This window comes from Balaenoptera borealis (genome assembly GCF_965194805.1).
Source record: "Balaenoptera borealis genome assembly, chromosome: 12".
Taxonomy (NCBI): domain Eukaryota; kingdom Metazoa; phylum Chordata; class Mammalia; order Artiodactyla; family Balaenopteridae; genus Balaenoptera; species Balaenoptera borealis.
The window spans coordinates 89,734,123-89,751,578 of NC_138869.1; the positions used below are offsets into that span (position 1 = coordinate 89,734,123).

At 37.1% G+C, this 17,456-nt stretch overlaps 1 protein-coding gene across 1 annotated transcript; it reads right to left on the bottom strand.

The window, feature by feature from the left end:
• Positions 1-15: 15 nt before the first annotated feature.
• Positions 16-10,820, bottom strand: GMNN (geminin DNA replication inhibitor). Its single transcript, XM_082346443.1, has 7 exons — positions 10,651-10,820; positions 8,420-8,474; positions 5,369-5,446; positions 4,484-4,631; positions 2,071-2,153; positions 1,654-1,764; positions 16-426 (listed from the first exon to the last, which is right to left on the bottom strand). The coding sequence occupies exons 2-7, from the start codon at positions 8,465-8,467 to the stop codon at positions 265-267; spliced, it is 630 nt and encodes a 209-aa protein (XP_082202569.1). The 5' UTR covers positions 8,468-8,474; positions 10,651-10,820; the 3' UTR covers positions 16-264.
• Between the last annotated feature and the right edge of the window lie 6,636 nt (positions 10,821-17,456).

Sequence of the window (17,456 nt, forward strand, 5' to 3'; positions counted from 1 at the left end):
AGATATACACAAAGCTCAACAGAATGAAGTTTATTTATCATATACACAAGTCATGTCTGACAACTGAGAAAATGCTATTTACACAAAACACCGTAGATTAAAAATACATAGTATTTGTATTTTAATACAATAATAGGGCCCCAGGATACAAACAAGGAAGTCTGAGTCCAAGTTTTCATCATAAAGTTATTTGCTCTGCTACAAAGAACTACAGTGGAGGTGAACGTTGGCAGTATATTTCTCAAGAGTCAATATTACTGAATTTCACACACACGGTTTTGCATCTGTAGAGGAAGAGACAACTTCTTCAGCACATGTACCAATTTCTGAGTCTTCTACTTCAGAATCCTCACCAGTTTCCTCTTCAGAATCAAATTCCTGACTATCCGGTGATTCAAAGTTATCCAGAGGTTCTTGATTCAGTCTCTTGTAAAGAATAAACCAATAATTTATTGTAAAAACTTCACAATCCAAGCTCATTATCAGTATGCTGATATAACTGACCCTCAATGTTGTAATGAGGTTTCATTTCATAATGTCTCTATGTTAAATTCACTTACAAGCAGTCAAGTGTTTGTTAGATCAAAGTGCTAGCCATGTTAGATCATATTTCTGCAAAGTCACAGTGTTTAAAAGTTTGCTTAAAAAAAAAAAAAAAGTTTGCTTATTTTTTTTTCTAAGTACTCGCATGCTTTCAGAATACAATTTAAATCAGTACTTCTCCAACTATCTACAGTAAAGGACCAGGTTTCCTAATTTCCCATCTGCTTTGGATTAATACTTCCATGGCAGTTAGAGAGCTACTACAGTACTTCCAAATGAAAACTTCAAACGTGAGTTCTGTCATGGCGCTAAAATGTACGGCAGAAATTCAGTACAAGAAAAGTTTTGATTTGAAAAATGTCCTTCCCAACAGCAAGATGATTTTTTGCAGACATGAATAAGTTTAAGACCTATTTTTTAAGACTGGTAACAGTCATCAGGCTAATTCTTATAAACACATTAGCTACTTCCAAATTAAAAAAAAAAGTCAGATAAGACGACCAAAGTTATTTCGTACACCAATTACCAGTTTTATAAATGACAGTAGTATCTCATTGGCATTATAGTTAAATTAAAAACTGTCTGGAGATATATATATATATATCTGATTCACTTTGCTGTACACCTGAAACTAACACAACGCTCTAAATCAACTATACTCCAATAAAAATTTAAAAAAAACAACTTGTCTGAAAATTTGACAACTGTGAAATATAATTTTCCATATGTTTTTCAGATGTAAGTTAATTCCTTTCTATACTGTTACAAGAAAATAAGTGTTTTTTTGCTTCATAATAATAGCATCTAACAATTATTGAGCTCTCACTATGTATACGCAATTCTCTCAATTTTCTACCTATTCTCTACTTGTTATTCTCACAGCAAGCCTATAAAGGTAGGCACTATTACTCCCATTTTATAAATGAGGAAAATGGAGCCCTGACAGGATAAATAACCTGTTTGACTCAAACTTAATGGTGCTAGGCAGGGGGCTAGGACTCAAACCCAGGAAATCTCATTCTAGAGCCCAAACACTTTCTGATCACACTACTGCCTCAACTTTATAGAAAAATAGATGCCTCTGAATCAGGTGAATGTTAAAATACCTACCTCTATTATCTCCGCCATATACTGTACATGTTCTGCTACTTCTGCCAATTCCTTATTCTCCTTCTTCAGGCGGGCAATTTCATTGTCCTTTTGTTCAATTTCTTTATGAAGCTATGTGACATAAATCAAAAAGTTCAGTTTTTCATAGACTTGCTATGCTATAAACCAAATTATATGCCTCCAAGTATATAGCTGACACACATTTAGCACAAAGTTCCTAACAAAGGTGCTGTCTTTGGCTCTCAATACAAAAGGCTTCTTTTTGTATAATAGTTCTGGTAACAGAGTTGCCTAATTAAATCTTTATTAAGACAACATTAAAGCTAGTTTATATTGCTCTAATAAAATATCCTGGGCAGCAGAAAGAAAATAATCCTGGAATGTTTAAAAATTCCACAGATTATATTCAGTACATACTTTCTCATTTTCCTTAAGTGCTTCATAGAGAGCCTTCCTCCGTTTTTCCGCCACTTCTTTCCAATATTGAGAGGATGGATTTTCTAAAATAAATTGTTTTACATGTAACTTTGAAAATCATTACTGTTATATACTGCTGTAAAAACCCAATAACTAAAAAAAAAAAAAAACCAATAACTTTTTTGTCTATTTTTTAAAAATTTACAATCTCATTCAGTACTTAGTAATACCCATTTTTAAAAAAATTAAAGTTAGAAAGCCAAATCAGTTTTTTTCTCTTATTTTTCCCAACAATTTGAAGATTTCAGTCCCTTCAAAGGAATTGCAACACAAGTACAATGCACATATAACTTTCACCTAGATTGTTAAAGGTGTTTGCAACATTTGCTTTGTGTGTTCATATTTTTTAATTTGTTTAACATTCACATTTGTGAAAAGTCCAGATCAATTATTTTTACACTGTCCTTAAATTTGGATTTGTCCATTTCCATGATTAAATTCAAGCTACACAAGTTGGCAGGAACACTGTAAGAATGTTGTATCCTTCTCAGTGTATCACCAAAGAAGCACATACTAATTGGTCACAATACTGGAGATGTTAAATTTGATCACTTGATTAAGATGATTTCTCCCTTGTAAAGATACTTTTTTCCTTTAGTAACAAATAAATGATCTATGGAGTAAAATTTTTGAGTCTGTGGTATTAATATCCAGTTCCCTAACAACCTTTCACCCAATTTTACCTCCACTGATGTTTCTTGTTCCTTCTACATTTAGTATGTAGTTGGCATTATTCTGTAAAAGAACTTTCCCTACCCCAATTCAAAAGAAAATTACCAGTATGGATTCATGTATTCTTTTTTAATTCAATGTATTATAATCCATTCTTGTCATTATTCATTTTGATGCTCAAACTTTCCCAAATTTAGCCAGGGGGGCTCCATTCAAGCAGACTCCTCGTTTTAACCGGTGTCCATCAGGTTTTGAGTACTTCCGTATTTTCTAACACAAGAGATTCCAAGCTCACTCTGTAGTTTCCCTGCCCCAGTCCTGGAAGCAGCCATTTCTCCAGGGAGCTTTAGTGGAGAATAGTGTTTACAAACCAAGAACTGAATGCGATTGTGCTTCTTATTATTCGGGTGTCATTTGTTTCTGGGCTCTTTTCATTGGCAGAGTTAGGAAAGGTTCTTTTTAAAAAATCATCAGTTTACACCAACACTCCCAATTCCAGTTCCACAACAGAGTTCTTCCTTTCCTTCCCCATTACATACTGTATCTCCCTTAACCATACCATGGACCCAACAATATCAACATATTACTCATTTGCTCAATCCTAAAATATACACAAATTTTTTCCCAAACTGCTACTACACCAATACCACTGCCAACAAAAATTAAATTCAAGATTTCTTTGTAGTTCTTTTAATCCTCACAGTATAGCCCTCTGAGGGTCTACAGTCAGAGTTCTGTGTTCAAGTTGCATGGATTAATGTTTTTCATCTATGTGGTATGTTAGCAATATAATGTATAGTTGAGTTGTTTACTTCCGTATTTAACTTTAGTGTTTTTTTCCCACCAATCTTCATTAATTTTAGCCAAATCAGATATAAGCGTCACAAATCCTGTTGTTTATTCTACATTATTATTAGAGCTTCTTTATTTGTATGCAGTCAACCTTTCTATTGGGTTGGCCAAAAGGTTCGTTTGGGTTTTAACATCTTACAGAAAAACCTGAACAAACTTTTTGGCCAACCCAATAAATGAAATCCCACTGTCTTACTTATTTTTCCCCTCACTGTCCTCAGGGGACTCAAAATGAGCCCAAATGTCACTATAACCTTGAGTAAGACAATTAACTTCTCTAGGCTCAATTATTTTCCTCAGTAATAATGACCCATGATTAGGACAGAAGTAATCACCTTCCATAATACTTATAAAACATCATTAACTTCCTCTTCTGATTTCCACTGCCATTAAAAACTAGTATTTATTATAGGCACATGCTTCTCATTCATCTTTACTCCCTTTATTATTCCTACTGTTCCCTTATTTCATTCTCCTGGTATCTTTTCTTCAAATTCACTATCTCTAGACATTTTTCTTCTGAAAAGACTATTTCCAATATCAGAGCTGCCATATTAATCACTTTCCTTTTCTTTAATATTTCATCCATATATGGATCTTACCAAACAGTAGGACCTGCCCAAATGTACACTGTTTTATATATTTACACCATAAAAAACCTTACATTACCAAAAACATAAAAGTAAAATATCTAATAAATTAAGAGCTGTGGGCAGAGTTCATAACAGTACAACAAATAATATTTACCCTTATTATAATTTAAAAATTTAAGATAAAAGCCATATATATATATATACACACACACACACACATTTTTTTTTTTCCATACCTGTAATCATAAGATCAAATGCTTCTTGGGTGATGCCTCCAAGATTTTTATTTTCACTATGTTCTGGGTCAGTAACAACTCCAGAGCTGGAAGTCTTAGATATTAACTGGTCATTCCAATGTTTCCGTTTGGACAAGCTTTTAACCAACTATAATGAAAATATATACATCAGTCATTTTGTTTAACGAACAAGAAAGCTAAGCGGTTTAGTCTCTTATGAATTAAAACTAAAGCACTCAGATATGGGGATATATGTAGAGCTGATTCACTTTGTTATAAAGCAGAAACTAACACACCATTGTAAAGCAATTATATTCCAATAAAGATTTTAAAAAAACGAAAGCACTCATATCTCTTTCTGATATCTTTGGCCCTTTTAAGAAATTACACAATTCAAAACTCTACCAAAATGTATAGTTATATTTTAGGAATTTTATTTACATCAACTATTCTGAATTAGACTTGAGTCTAAGGCTTAGCTGAATTTATTTTTATTATTTAAATGATTCAGTACCATGGAAAGGCACTATTTTCAACCTGCAGAAGTCTAGAAACCCTCATCCATGATTTCATCATTTACATACAGGGGTAAATGATTGAATCTAACATTTTATTCTTAAAAACAAAAATGAAGCATTATGCCTATAGGTTAACTCATAACTTATTACATTATCCCAGTTCTACAACAGGTATTCATACCAATTTTGAACTTCCTAAATTGAAAAATTAAAACAAAAACCACTTTTGTGGGGAATATACAATTGTTATCCTTAAATTATTTCCAAATTTCAATGACTTAGGTATTTCTGACCAAGGAACTCTTTGAAATGTTTTTAATGTAAAGGTAGCATCATCTGTACCCCATTCTAGCTCAATAATACACACCTCATTTTCTCTTCCGACTAGCGATCCAGCCGTAGAAGGCTGAATCATCTTCAGAGTTCTTCTTGGAACAGGACTACTCTGAAAGTCAAGATAATGAATTATCTGGTTACTAAGTTCCTATATGGATTGTTACCATCTTAATCCTACCATAATTTACAAAAGAAAAAAAACTGCTAAGGACACTAATGTTTGATCTGCTATATAATTTTATAATGCTACATACGATTTGGTCAACTAACAAGCTTATTATTTCCCTAAAATTATAATAAAGTTTGAAGAAATTCTAAGAATAAATCACATTACCCAAACTTGACACAAACAAGTAGCTCTTCTTCCATTTCAATATATGTTCTTGCTATAGTCATGTAGTCATTTGTTTAGTTAAAACAAAAATATAACATTAAGTTCTAATACTCCAAACCATATATGATGAAATTCCAGTAAAACAGGAATATTTGTATTCCCTCTTAAAAAGATCTTCTACACAGAAACTAGAAATTTACCAAACATCATAACATTTAATGCTACCCACAAAAAAGGTAAATTGGAGGAAAAGGTTAATTATTTATACTGCAAAATACTTCTTTCCCCTAATCAAAAGGATTCATCTCAGGCTTCCTTTAAATTGCAAATAGTCCCTAACACATTTATATGAATCCACCAAAAGAATATCACTTTAAAGAATATTACACATGTAAGAAGACCCGCTTCCCCCCCTTCAACCTTTACCTGACTGTAGAAACAGTTTTGCTTCAAGCCCATTCATTAGCAGACAGAGAACATGTCAGTGCTTGAGGCATACAAACACTCTAAAATGCACAAGCTATTGTTTTTGAAAAAAAATTGGTTTCCTTGTAATATGTAAATACCTTCCTGTATATTTCCTGATCTAAAAGGTCTCTCTATTTTTGCAAAAAATGATTAGTTATACTGCCACCACGGGATAGCAAACAATGGTGAATACTCAAACAAGGTCAGCAAGAACATGACACCAAAGCAGCGTGAGAAAGTTACTAATTCCACACTGTACTTCACAGGACTAGAGTTCACCTTTCCCACGGTAAAGTTTCTACTGCTGATTATTATCTCACTATTTAACTGAAGAACAAATGCTGGCTACTGTGAGAACAAATATTACACCAACATTTCAGATATAATTTAGATTATAGATTAGTCAACAGTCTCCAGACAAATAGAAGAAAATACAACTTTGGAACCTTAATAATAGGAGGTGTTAATTTATTTAAATGCTTGCTACTCATAAAGGCCAAAGAAGCCAGCTAAATGACCACTTCCAAGATTTAACTTTCACAACTGTAAGCTTTATAGAATCCAGCCATCCAAATGTAATATTGCTATTATCATTTTATTCATACAGATCATGCATTAGAATAATAAGTTCTTTACAGCCAGAAAGGTTCTTATATATTGAGTCGTAATCTTTTTAGAAAACAATTTGAGATTCTATGAACCCCCTCAAAAAAAAGAGCATACTCACACAGAATTTTGTGTACAATTGGCAAGGAATCGATGAACTCCTAAAATGTACTCTTACAGACCTAGTTTCAGTCCAACTCTCTCATTTTACAGATGAGTAAACTGAGGCTGAGATGCTAAATAACTCACCCAACGTCACAGTTTTGGAGGCAGAACCAGAACCAAACAGAACCCAGATCCTTTTATATCCCAGATAGTTGTACTATAGATAGTAAATATTAGACTTCTCTTTTAACTGTTAGAATCTGCTGAAATTACATAAATTATTTGTCTGGGATTTGATTCAGTGGAGGAAAGGGGGAGTGAATGGAGATGGAGATGAAACAAGACTGGCCATATACTGATAATTGTTGAAAATGGGGGAAGTAAAATGAGATTATACTATTGACTCTATGTTTGAATATTTAAAAATTTCCATAATAAAAAGTTTAAAAACACACACATACAAAGCACAGTGGGAAGATGCCATCACCCTTTATGAAAGCTGATGGAATAAAATTCACAAATTATCGATGCAAAGTATTATTCACGAAAAATAATGTAAGGAAGATACTAAGGCAAGGTAAACATAACAACCTATCAAAAAGCACCTGCTATCACTTACAAAAAGGCTTTTATTTATACTATTTAATTTAAATCTGGAAACTGGTACACTTTCCTGACAATGTAGTCTCATTCCCAGGAATCCTGAGAATACATATAGTCTAAGTTGTGTGGCAAGACCTCCTAGCTAAGTTGTAAATTCATTTAGAACCTTAAGAGCGAAGCCAGTCAAAATTACAAACTCAAAATTAAGCTCTGTCTTTATTGTTATAAGAATAAACATTTGGAACAAGATTTCCAGTGACAGTATAATACGGGGATTCAAAAAGTGTGGCAAAATGAGCAAGTTAGATGGTAATGAGCATGATGTACCCTGGAAATATATGCAATATAATGCAAACTGTGTCTCTGTGGTCAAAGACACTAATCTGAAGATACACAAAAAGGATTTTAATAAAATCATTTCATGAAATGTACTAAAAGTAGAAACAAAGCATTTCTTGTATATAGAAAATCCTAAGAAATCTACTAAAAAACTATTAGAATAAACAAGTTTAGCAAGGTTGCAAGATACAAGATCAAGATACAAAAATCAATAGTACTTCTATACCGTGACAATGAGCACCCCAAAAATTTAATTAAGGAAATGATTCCAGCTACAATAGCATTACAAAGAATAAAATACTTAGGAAAAAATTTAACAAAAAAGTGAAAAACTCAAAAAACTCCAAAAACTTTGTTGAAACTTTTTTCTTTCAACAAAACATTGTTGAAAGAATGTAAAGAAGACCTAAATAAATGGAAAGACATCCCATGTATGTGGATCAGAAAACTTAACATTCAACCATAATTAATTTTTAAACAGTTCTCTATCGTTACTTGTCCTCAGACTAAAAACTGATTAACTCAACGTTCATAGAAATTATATTCAGGTTAAATTTGACTAAATTATGTCAAAAAACATCTTACTACATGCTTTCTATAACAAATTAAAGTGATTGCATCACATACCTTTACATTCTCTTGGATTCCTTGTTTCTGCTTCATACTGTGATTCATTATACACCTAGTGAAGAACAGAAGATTAGTAATTCAAAAACAGAATATGGTCTGCATCAGAAAGTGAAACCTAGTTTTTTGTTGTTGTTGAAAGTACAATCATAAAAATAAAAATTTAAAAATCATAGCAATCAAAAATGATGGAACTATCTTTTCTCACTGTACCCAAACTCAGCCCTGTCAATGACAAGTGACTAAAGCTAATGACTCTTAGTATCTTTACTTTATACACACATATACAATAATTCTGGCTGGAAAAACATTGTTACAAAAGGGAAAATCTGTATTCTAAACAAACTTACAAAACGTGACGGTGTCCTGGATTAAATACAGGACTCTCAAAGATCTGAAAAACGGGACTTCCCTGGTAGCACAGTGGTTAAGAATCCGCCTACCAATGCAGGGGACACAAGTTTGAGCCCTGGTCTGGGAAGATCCCACATGCCACGGAGCAGCTAAGCCCATGTGCCGCAACTACTGAGCCTGCGCTCTAGAGCCCGCGAGCCACAACTACTGAGCCCACGTGCCGTAACTACTGAAGCCCACACACCTAGGGCCCATACTCCGTAACAAGAGAAGCTACTGTAATGAGAAGCACATGCACCACAGTGAAGAGTAGCCTCCACTCCCCTCAACGAGAGAAAGCCCCCCCCAGCACAGCAACGAAGACCCAACACAGCCAAAAATAAATAAATAAATTTTAAAAAAAAGATCTGAAAAACAGTCACCAGGAAAAGCAAAACACAGATACTTGGGTGTGTCCAAGTCAAGAGCAGCATCCTAACTCTGCTGTTTCAAAGGCAGATTTAAGCTATAATAAACTTGGCTCTGGTAACCAGCAATAACTTAATAGTGATTTAATATCCAATCAAATAAGATTATGCATTTACATTTGTAGGGAATGTTTAACCACCATCATGAACTGAGACACTGCTGGAAGCAAAGAAAAGGGAGCAAGAGACAAAGGGCTATGTAACCACACCACTGGGCCGGACTCACTCCAAACCCAACTTTGAACTCCCCAGCCATGTCTCTCCCTCAAACAGATCTCCCTGATTTCTGTGGCATGCCTTTCTTTACCCAGTGCAGTGGCTTTTACACTTTGACTATGACCCATCCCATGTGAATACACTTTACACTGTGCCCTAGCACAAACAAACGCAAACGAACATGTTTAGGAAAGAAAATCTAATTGTGTGACGCACCCTATTTTCTATTCTATTTAATATTAAGCAAATGCTGGTCGAGCTGAGCCAGGGCAATGATTTTCAAACTGCGGGTTGCAGCCTGGGATTCCAAAATCACTCAGTGGTTGTTTAGAAAAATGTAACTAAACAGACGAGAAAACATCAGAGTGCAAGGCATATGAGAAATAAATACTGCTTAGTGAAGGTTCTAATTTACTTGGAGGGTTGCATCCTAAACTGCGATGTAAAAAATGTGCTTTAGTACATGTCCACATTTAAAAAGTTGAAAGCCACGGATCAAGTCTAATCCTTCACTTGTTCATCACACTCCCGCCAGAAACCTTGCCTCCTTTTTATTCTCTAGCTCTTTTAAACAACTAGATTGAAAACTCTGGCATAGGACTGGGTCCAAGGAAATCCTGATAAACTGGTGAAACCAAGTGTCACCAAGTTCAATTTTTTTTTTTTAAGGGGGACGCAGAATTCAGGGACCTTGTCCCATGAACCCAGTTTGCAGACCCCCTTGGATCACCGCCAGTTAACTACTGGTCAAGAGGGTGGATGTTCCGCCTCATCCCGACAGCCAGGCACGCCCAGGCTGAGGCCCTCACACCAACCAGCTGCACACAAACCGCCCCGCGACCCCGCCAGCTCGTCCTACGGACAGAGACCCAGAAACCAAAACCTGGGCAGAAGATGCGGTGCTGCGCGCCCGGGCCCTCCAACCGCCGAGCGCGCCACAGGGACTGCGCCCGCCAGCCAATAGAGAGCGCGGACGGGACAGCGCGCCAAAACCGATCCAACCAACGGGGCAGCCCCGAGCCTCACATCCCTCCCCGTCCCAGCTCCTGTGACCGTTCAACAGCCCCTTCACTTAGACCCCGGCAGCGGCCCGGCAGCTGTCACAGGAGTACCCGACTTCCGGCCGGTGGGAGCCCAAAGCGGCTGGTCTAGCAGCCCCTGCGGACCCACTCCGGCCACCTCTCTCACACTTACTGGATGGAAGCGGGCAATCCTCGTAGCGAACGCACGTAGTTGTGGCTGCGGCGCCTCGCGTGGGGTCCACAGGCAATACGCGTTCGTCTCCGCAGCCGCAGGAAGGTTTCCCCGCGCGGCTGTAAAAGACTAGAACTGCGCCCTTCGGCCCTAGACGGCCACGTGATCGCCTGACCCGAGACGGAGGCGGGGCCATCCGAATCCGGCGAATCGCCTCTCGGCTCCGCTCTCTTCGGCTCCGCCCCTTCCTGCGCCTGCGTGGTGGGCGTAGCGTGTGTTTGGGCTGGAAGAGCCTGGGGCTTCTCCTACTTGATTGTTTAGAGTCCTCGGATCCTGCCCTCTGACCCGTGCTCGGAACTTCGCTTCAGAGTGGAATCCTTTTTTTTTTTTTTTTTGACTTTTACAAGCGGGGAAAAGACCTGCCCCCACTAGTTGTAAACACTGGGAGAACAAAATATTGTATATGTAGTACGGCTTATTTTTCTGTAAAACCCTCGTTCCGCGGACTCCTAATTGTATTAAGAGCTTTTATGTTTTGGCTTTTTGTATTTTGACTACATTGTGGTGCGGTAGTAGTGCCGGAAGGCATAATCCTGCAATGAATCCTGCTGTTCACTGAGCATCTAGTACGTACCAAGTACTGTTCTGGGCGCCGGGAAAACAACTGCCATTGCAATTTGAAGGAGCAGGAAAGCCTTAATAATAATTACGTCTAGCTTTTTTTTTTTTCCTTTAAGTCGTTTTACAAATTTCTCAACTTTCTTTGTGGGCATAGTACATTTCGGTTTACTGGAGTCTTGTTAAATCTTTTGTTTACACCTACCATAGCTATTAATACAAGTCTGTTTTCCCATTTCTTAACTTTTCATAGGATTATCATTCTCAGAAGGAAGGAAATATTTATCTACTAACTACGCACAGCACCGCCTTTAGGAAATGCTTTCTCAGCTGTATACCCTGCAGACACTGCGTGCCCACCTCCTGCCACCCGCCCCACCATATTTCTTTTTGACAGCGCTCAAAATCTAGCTTTCTTTGGGGTGAAATGTAACATTTAATATAAATTCCAAATAAAGGAAACAACCCACTGATTTGAAAACTGTTAGTAGACAACTGAGTTTCCGAGTAAGAATTTTGATGACCTTGTAATTTGACTTTGAAACACTAGCCAGTCAAAACTAAATCTGACTTCTAATTTCTTCATTCAGCCACATGATAAAAAGGCATCACTGATGAAAAGAGCCCAAATAGTAAGTATATATTTTAAAATATATAAAAAGTTATATTCAGGTAGTCTGTACTAAGTATTGTATAAAGCAAAGTACCTAATGTTATTTCTTAACAGAACTAAAAAGCTGGGAAAGAAAAATGTCTTCCGTATGAAAATGGTAACCAAACCAGAGGGGTAGAATTTAGAGGTTATCATAGTTGAAAATCTAGAGGCAATAAAAGAATTGATTTTTTAAATGTCTTATGAAGCACACCTCCCCAAATGTTATCTGTAGTTGCTAATAGTACTGGTTAGTTTTGGAATGGTGTGGAGAGACATTAACTTTATACATTTTAGTGTTATTTGACTTTTTTTAAGTTCAGCATACCAAAGGAGATGATGCCTCCCTTAGGAAAAATTGTGAAGCCCCCAGAGTCTGCAACCACCATGTCACCAGCTTAGGTAAGATCCCTTATGCTTTGCCTGCTAAATGATCAACTAGTTGATGTGACAAATTAATTCAGATATCTACCTATGCTATTCATTTGGGTGGCTACCAGCCACATGACGGCTGTTGAGCACTTGAAATATGTCTAGTTTTCACTGAAATGTACTATAATGTAAAATACACACCGAATTTCAAAGATTTAGTGTGAAAAAGGTAGAATGTAAAATGTTTCCGTAATTTTTTGTATTGATTACATGTTGAAATAATACTTTGGATATATTGGGTTGAATACAAATATTGTTAAAATTAATTTCACTTTTAATTTTTTTAGTATGGCTACCAGAAAAAATTGTAATTACAGATGTGATTCACATTTGTGTCTCACATTTTATTTCCATGGCACCTGGCTGCTCTAAACTATCATAATGTACATTATCCCATTGAGTCCTCTCAGTAGCCATGTAGGGCAAATGTTTTCTACTCCCTTTTTTATAAGACTGAGAGGCTAAATCACAAGTCCAAGATCTCACCCAACTAGGCAGTAGTAGACTGAGACTTCAGATCTTTTTTTTAAATTTTTTTTTTAAGTTAGTTTATTTATTTATTTTTATATTTATTTTTGGCTGTGTTGGGTCTTCGTTTCTGTGCGAGGGCTTTCTCTTGTTGCGGCAAGTGGGGGCCACTCTTCATTGCGGTGTGCGGGCCTCTCACTATCGCGGCCTCTCTTGTTGCGGAGCACAGGCTCCAGACGTGCAGGCTCAGTAGTTGTGGCTCACGGGCCTAGTTGCTCCGTGGCATGTGGGATCTTCCCAGACCAGGGCTCGAACCCGTGTCCCCTGCATTGGCAGGCAGATTCTCAACCACTGCGCCACCAGGGAAGCCCAAGACTTCAGATCTTCTGACTCAAAGTCCACATGTGGAAAGAGGGAGGTTCTAAAAATATTCCTCTCTCAAGAGACAAAGGTTCCTCAAACCCTCGAAGTACTGGGGAATGTCTCCAAAACATATGCTTTTTGTTTGTTTGTTTTTTGGCCGTGTTGCTTGTGGCTTGTGGGATCTTAGTTCCCTCACCAGGGATCTAATTCGAGTCCTCGGCAGTGAAAGTGCGGAGTCCTAATCACTGGACCTCCAGGGAATCACCGTATCCTTTCCTATTGCTTTTGAAGAACAATTTATAAGGAAACAATTTTGCAGGTATCTGGAAAAAAGTTATAAGTAGTTAATCATTTAATCAGAATTTTTCTCTAGGCATCCAAATATAGTGTCTTATCTTTAGTAAGAAGCCATGGGTATTGATAGGGTTAAGTTTATGCAGTGCAGATGTTGACTCATATATAATCCTTTAATTTATTGCAGTCTTCCACTGTACAAGTTTTGAAAAATTATGGGTATTTTTATGTAATCTTTCTATTAGCCACGTGTAGCTTAGCACAGACTCCGTTGCTGGGCATTGTAGGGCTGTGTCTTCTTATCTTGCCCAAGAGCATTTATCAGGTTGTGAAAGAGAAAGGAAGAAAGAAACACAATACTGTAGGATAATAGAAGAATAAAGCTAAATCATTTAGCATGGTATAAAGAATAATGATAAATTAAAATGTTAATGAAAAGCAATAGAACCTTTTAAAATTTTGTTATTATTTATTAAGGCTAAACTGAATTCCCAAGGTTTTCAGCCAGAGTGCAGAAATTGCCTGACTTTTACATGATAATCTCTATCCTTCTGAAAACTGCCAAGGGGAACAAATAATAATTTGTTACATTCTGATTCAGAAAGCTCATGTAAGATCATTTGTAGAGCATCCATTTTACCCAATTCCCCAGCTCTGAATTGTATTCAAATAGTTTAACTTAGGTTTTAGGTTACCTGTGACATGTGCAAGGTTAAAAAAAAGAAAAAGTGAGAGTAGGAAAAAATGTTAAAATTCAATGTATCAGAATTAAGTTTTTTATTTTTAAGATAACATTTTAATAATAGTTAATATGAGACACATAGTAATTTTAAAGATGACTAGTCAGCTATAAAAGATAGTTAACAGGTGATTACAAAGCACCAAGGAAATGAAAAATAAAACACACAATGAGTGCAGTCCATGATGAACATAAACCTTTTACTTCAGACATTATAATTTCTCTTCTCGTTGTATATTTCATTCTCACTTTAAAAGGGTGTTTTCATTTTCAAGTGTCAGAACAGTGAGTATTGATCCTGAGAAGTCCATTATTTACAGAAGACATATTTCGGTCTACTAGTTGTCATTTGTATAAAGAAACTGTTGAATTTTCATGATGGCCTGTCAGTGTTCTTTTTTCAAAACAAGTGCATTCCAGGCAGAAATTTTCTTCTTAATCTCGCTTTCATTTGATCTTTATTTATATTTTATTCCTTAAACCCAGACCATTTCTGAAAGGATTTGAACATGGAGAAATATTTCACAAAATCCATAGCAGTAATTTTACAAAAGTTAGTTGGTAAATTTGTATGGTGAAAATGAATTGTTGGCTACGTAAGGAAGGATGGGTGTATTAGGGTTCTCCAGAGAAACAGAACCAATAAGGTATATTTTATATGTATATATAAATAAGGAATTGGCTCACATGATTATGGAAGCTGGCAAGCCTAAAATCTGCAGATACAACGTCCATTCTGAGTCCAAAGACCTGTAGCTGCTGTAGAACCAGGGACCAGTTCAAAGGCTCCCAGGCAGGAAAGTGCGCTCTTGAAGGGGGAAGGGGAGGTAGTGAGGCTTTCATTTGGCTGAGTGAGGCCCACCCACATTATGGAGGCCAATCTGCTTTACTCAGTTTACTGATTTAAATGTTTATCTCATTCAAAAACACCCTCACAACTTATATATACTACCAAATGTAAAATAGATAGCTAGTGGGAAGCAGCCACATAGCACAGGGAGATCAGCTCAGTGCTTTGTGACCGCCTAGAGGGGTGGGATGGGGAGGGTGGGAGGGAGGGAGACGCAAGAGGGAGGAGATATGGGGATATATGTATATGTATAGCTGATTCACTTTGCTATAAAGCAGAAACTAACACACCATTGTAAAGCAATTATACTCCAATAAAGATGTTAAAAAAAAAAAACCACCCTCACAGAAACACTCAGAATAATGTTTGTTCAAATATCTGGGTACCCTGTGGCGCAGTCAAGTTGACCCATAAAATTAGTCATCACAATGGGAAAGAAAGCCTTGCCTGGACCTTGACTGAGGATTTACTTGGATCCCCTTAGAATGGGAAGGCCTGGGAGTACACTACAGTCCATACTCGGCTGATGGGTTAATAGGAATGTCTTATATGAAGGAGAGAGAAAATTATGTCTTGTGTCTTATTAGTATAAAGGAACCAAAAATTGTTGAGCTTTATGTGTAGGTGAGTGATTGCAGCTCTGTTTTCTAACAGCAGACCTTGGTTCCTTCTGAAAGCTATGAGGGAACGATCTCTCTCCTTGGCTTATCGATGGCTATCTTCTCCCTGTGCCTTTTCCCATCATCTTCCTGCTATATGTGTCTCTATCCAAATCTCCCCTTTTTGTAAGGACATCAGTCATATTGGATTAGGGTCGGCTATAGACTGAATGTTTGTGCCCCTCCAAGATTCATATGTTGGAACCTAATTCCCAATGTGATAGTGTTTGGAGGTGGGGCCTTTGGACAGTAATTAGATCTTGAAGGTGGAGCCCTCATAAATGGGATTAGTGCCCTTATAAAAGAGACCCCAGAGAGTTCCCTCACCCCTTCTACCATATAAGGAAACAGTGAGAACATGGCCTTTTATGAACTGAAAAATAGGTCCTCACCAGACTCAATCTCCTGATTCAGATCTCCTTGATCTTGGACTTCCCAGAACCAAGAGAAAATAAATGTTTATTGTATAGGCCACACGGTCTCTGGTAATTTTTTTTTGGCCACGCCGTGCGGCATGTGGGATCTTAGTTCCCCAGCCAGGGATCGAACCCATGCCACCTGCATTGGAAGCTCAGAGTCCTAACCACTGGACCACCAGGGAAGTCCCTCTGGTATTTTTATTATACCAGCACACACTGATTAAGATAGGATCATCCTGATTTTCTCATTTTAACTTGATTACCTTTGTAAAGACCTTGTCTCCAAATAAAGTCACATTGTGAGGTACTGGGCAATAGGACCTAAGCATAGGAATTTGGGGGGGTACACAATTCAACCCATAACAGAAAGCTTTTCAGCTTTCCCACTCTACCTTTCTCAGCTGCTTGCTCCTCACTTCAGAGTGGGAGTAGCCAGCATAAACTCTAGAACTAATGCAGAGCAACTACCTAAGCCATTCTGCAATTTGTGTAATTTTTCCTTTTTATGGTCATTTCATTTCAACTTTATTGTATTTGAAGCAATGCTAAGCAGCTCCTGCATTTTAAAAGGGCTCTCAAGAGGAGAAAACCCCTTTTCTTTGAAAAATCTGTTTATCTTGTTCTCAATGAAAAGAAGTATTTCTAAGTAAGTTTTGATATATGAGGCCCAAATTTAAATTTTGACATTATACATCGCCAATCTCAGGAAGGTCTGTCCTGTTATATTATGTTTTTGAACATATAAGATGTGTTTCAGTAACACATTTGTCAGAAATAATACAAGAGACATAGAATTTTATTCACAGACATTAGGAAATATGAATGAAAATAATAACATATATTTAAAAAAAAAAATAAAAATCTTGAGGTAGAGAAAAGGCTTAAGACTGGCTGAAAGAAAAGTGGTCAGACTTGTGCTCAGAAAGGGCAGAAGACCTTCTGGGTAGACGGATTCCCAGTACAGGAAGAAGCCTGGTCAAGTAAGCTACATCATACTTCCCCTCTTAGTAGCTCTTGGGAGTAGGTTTATGTTGGCCAGTAAGAGAACAATTCTATTCTACTTTTGAGGGGAAATTGTACCAGTTAGTAGAAGTTTCAGTTTAGTAAAGTATCTCAGATTGCATACAACAGACATTAATTGGTTAACTTCAGTGCTTAGATTGTGTCTCCAGGATCTTCCCATAGTGCAGTGCAGCTCCAATGACAGTCTGTGCCCCTATGGTCCACCCTTGAAATTCCTGGGAAGGAGAAGCTGACTGACTCTGCTTGGGTCAGATGGTCCAATAAGCTCTGGCTTAGACATGTATATGGG

Bases quoted from the DNA above. Each gene is read 5' to 3' on its own strand.
- GMNN (XM_082346443.1), bottom strand. From the start codon at position 8,467: ATGAATCACAGTATGAAGCAGAAACAAGGAATCCAAGAGAATGTAAAG. The intron at 2,154-4,483 runs GTATGGAAAAAA...AATTTATTTTAG, and splicing joins ATTTGATCTTATGATTACAG to AAAATCCATCCTCTCAATAT. The intron at 1,765-2,070 runs GTATGTACTGAA...TATGTCACATAG, and splicing joins CACTTAAGGAAAATGAGAAA to CTTCATAAAGAAATTGAACA.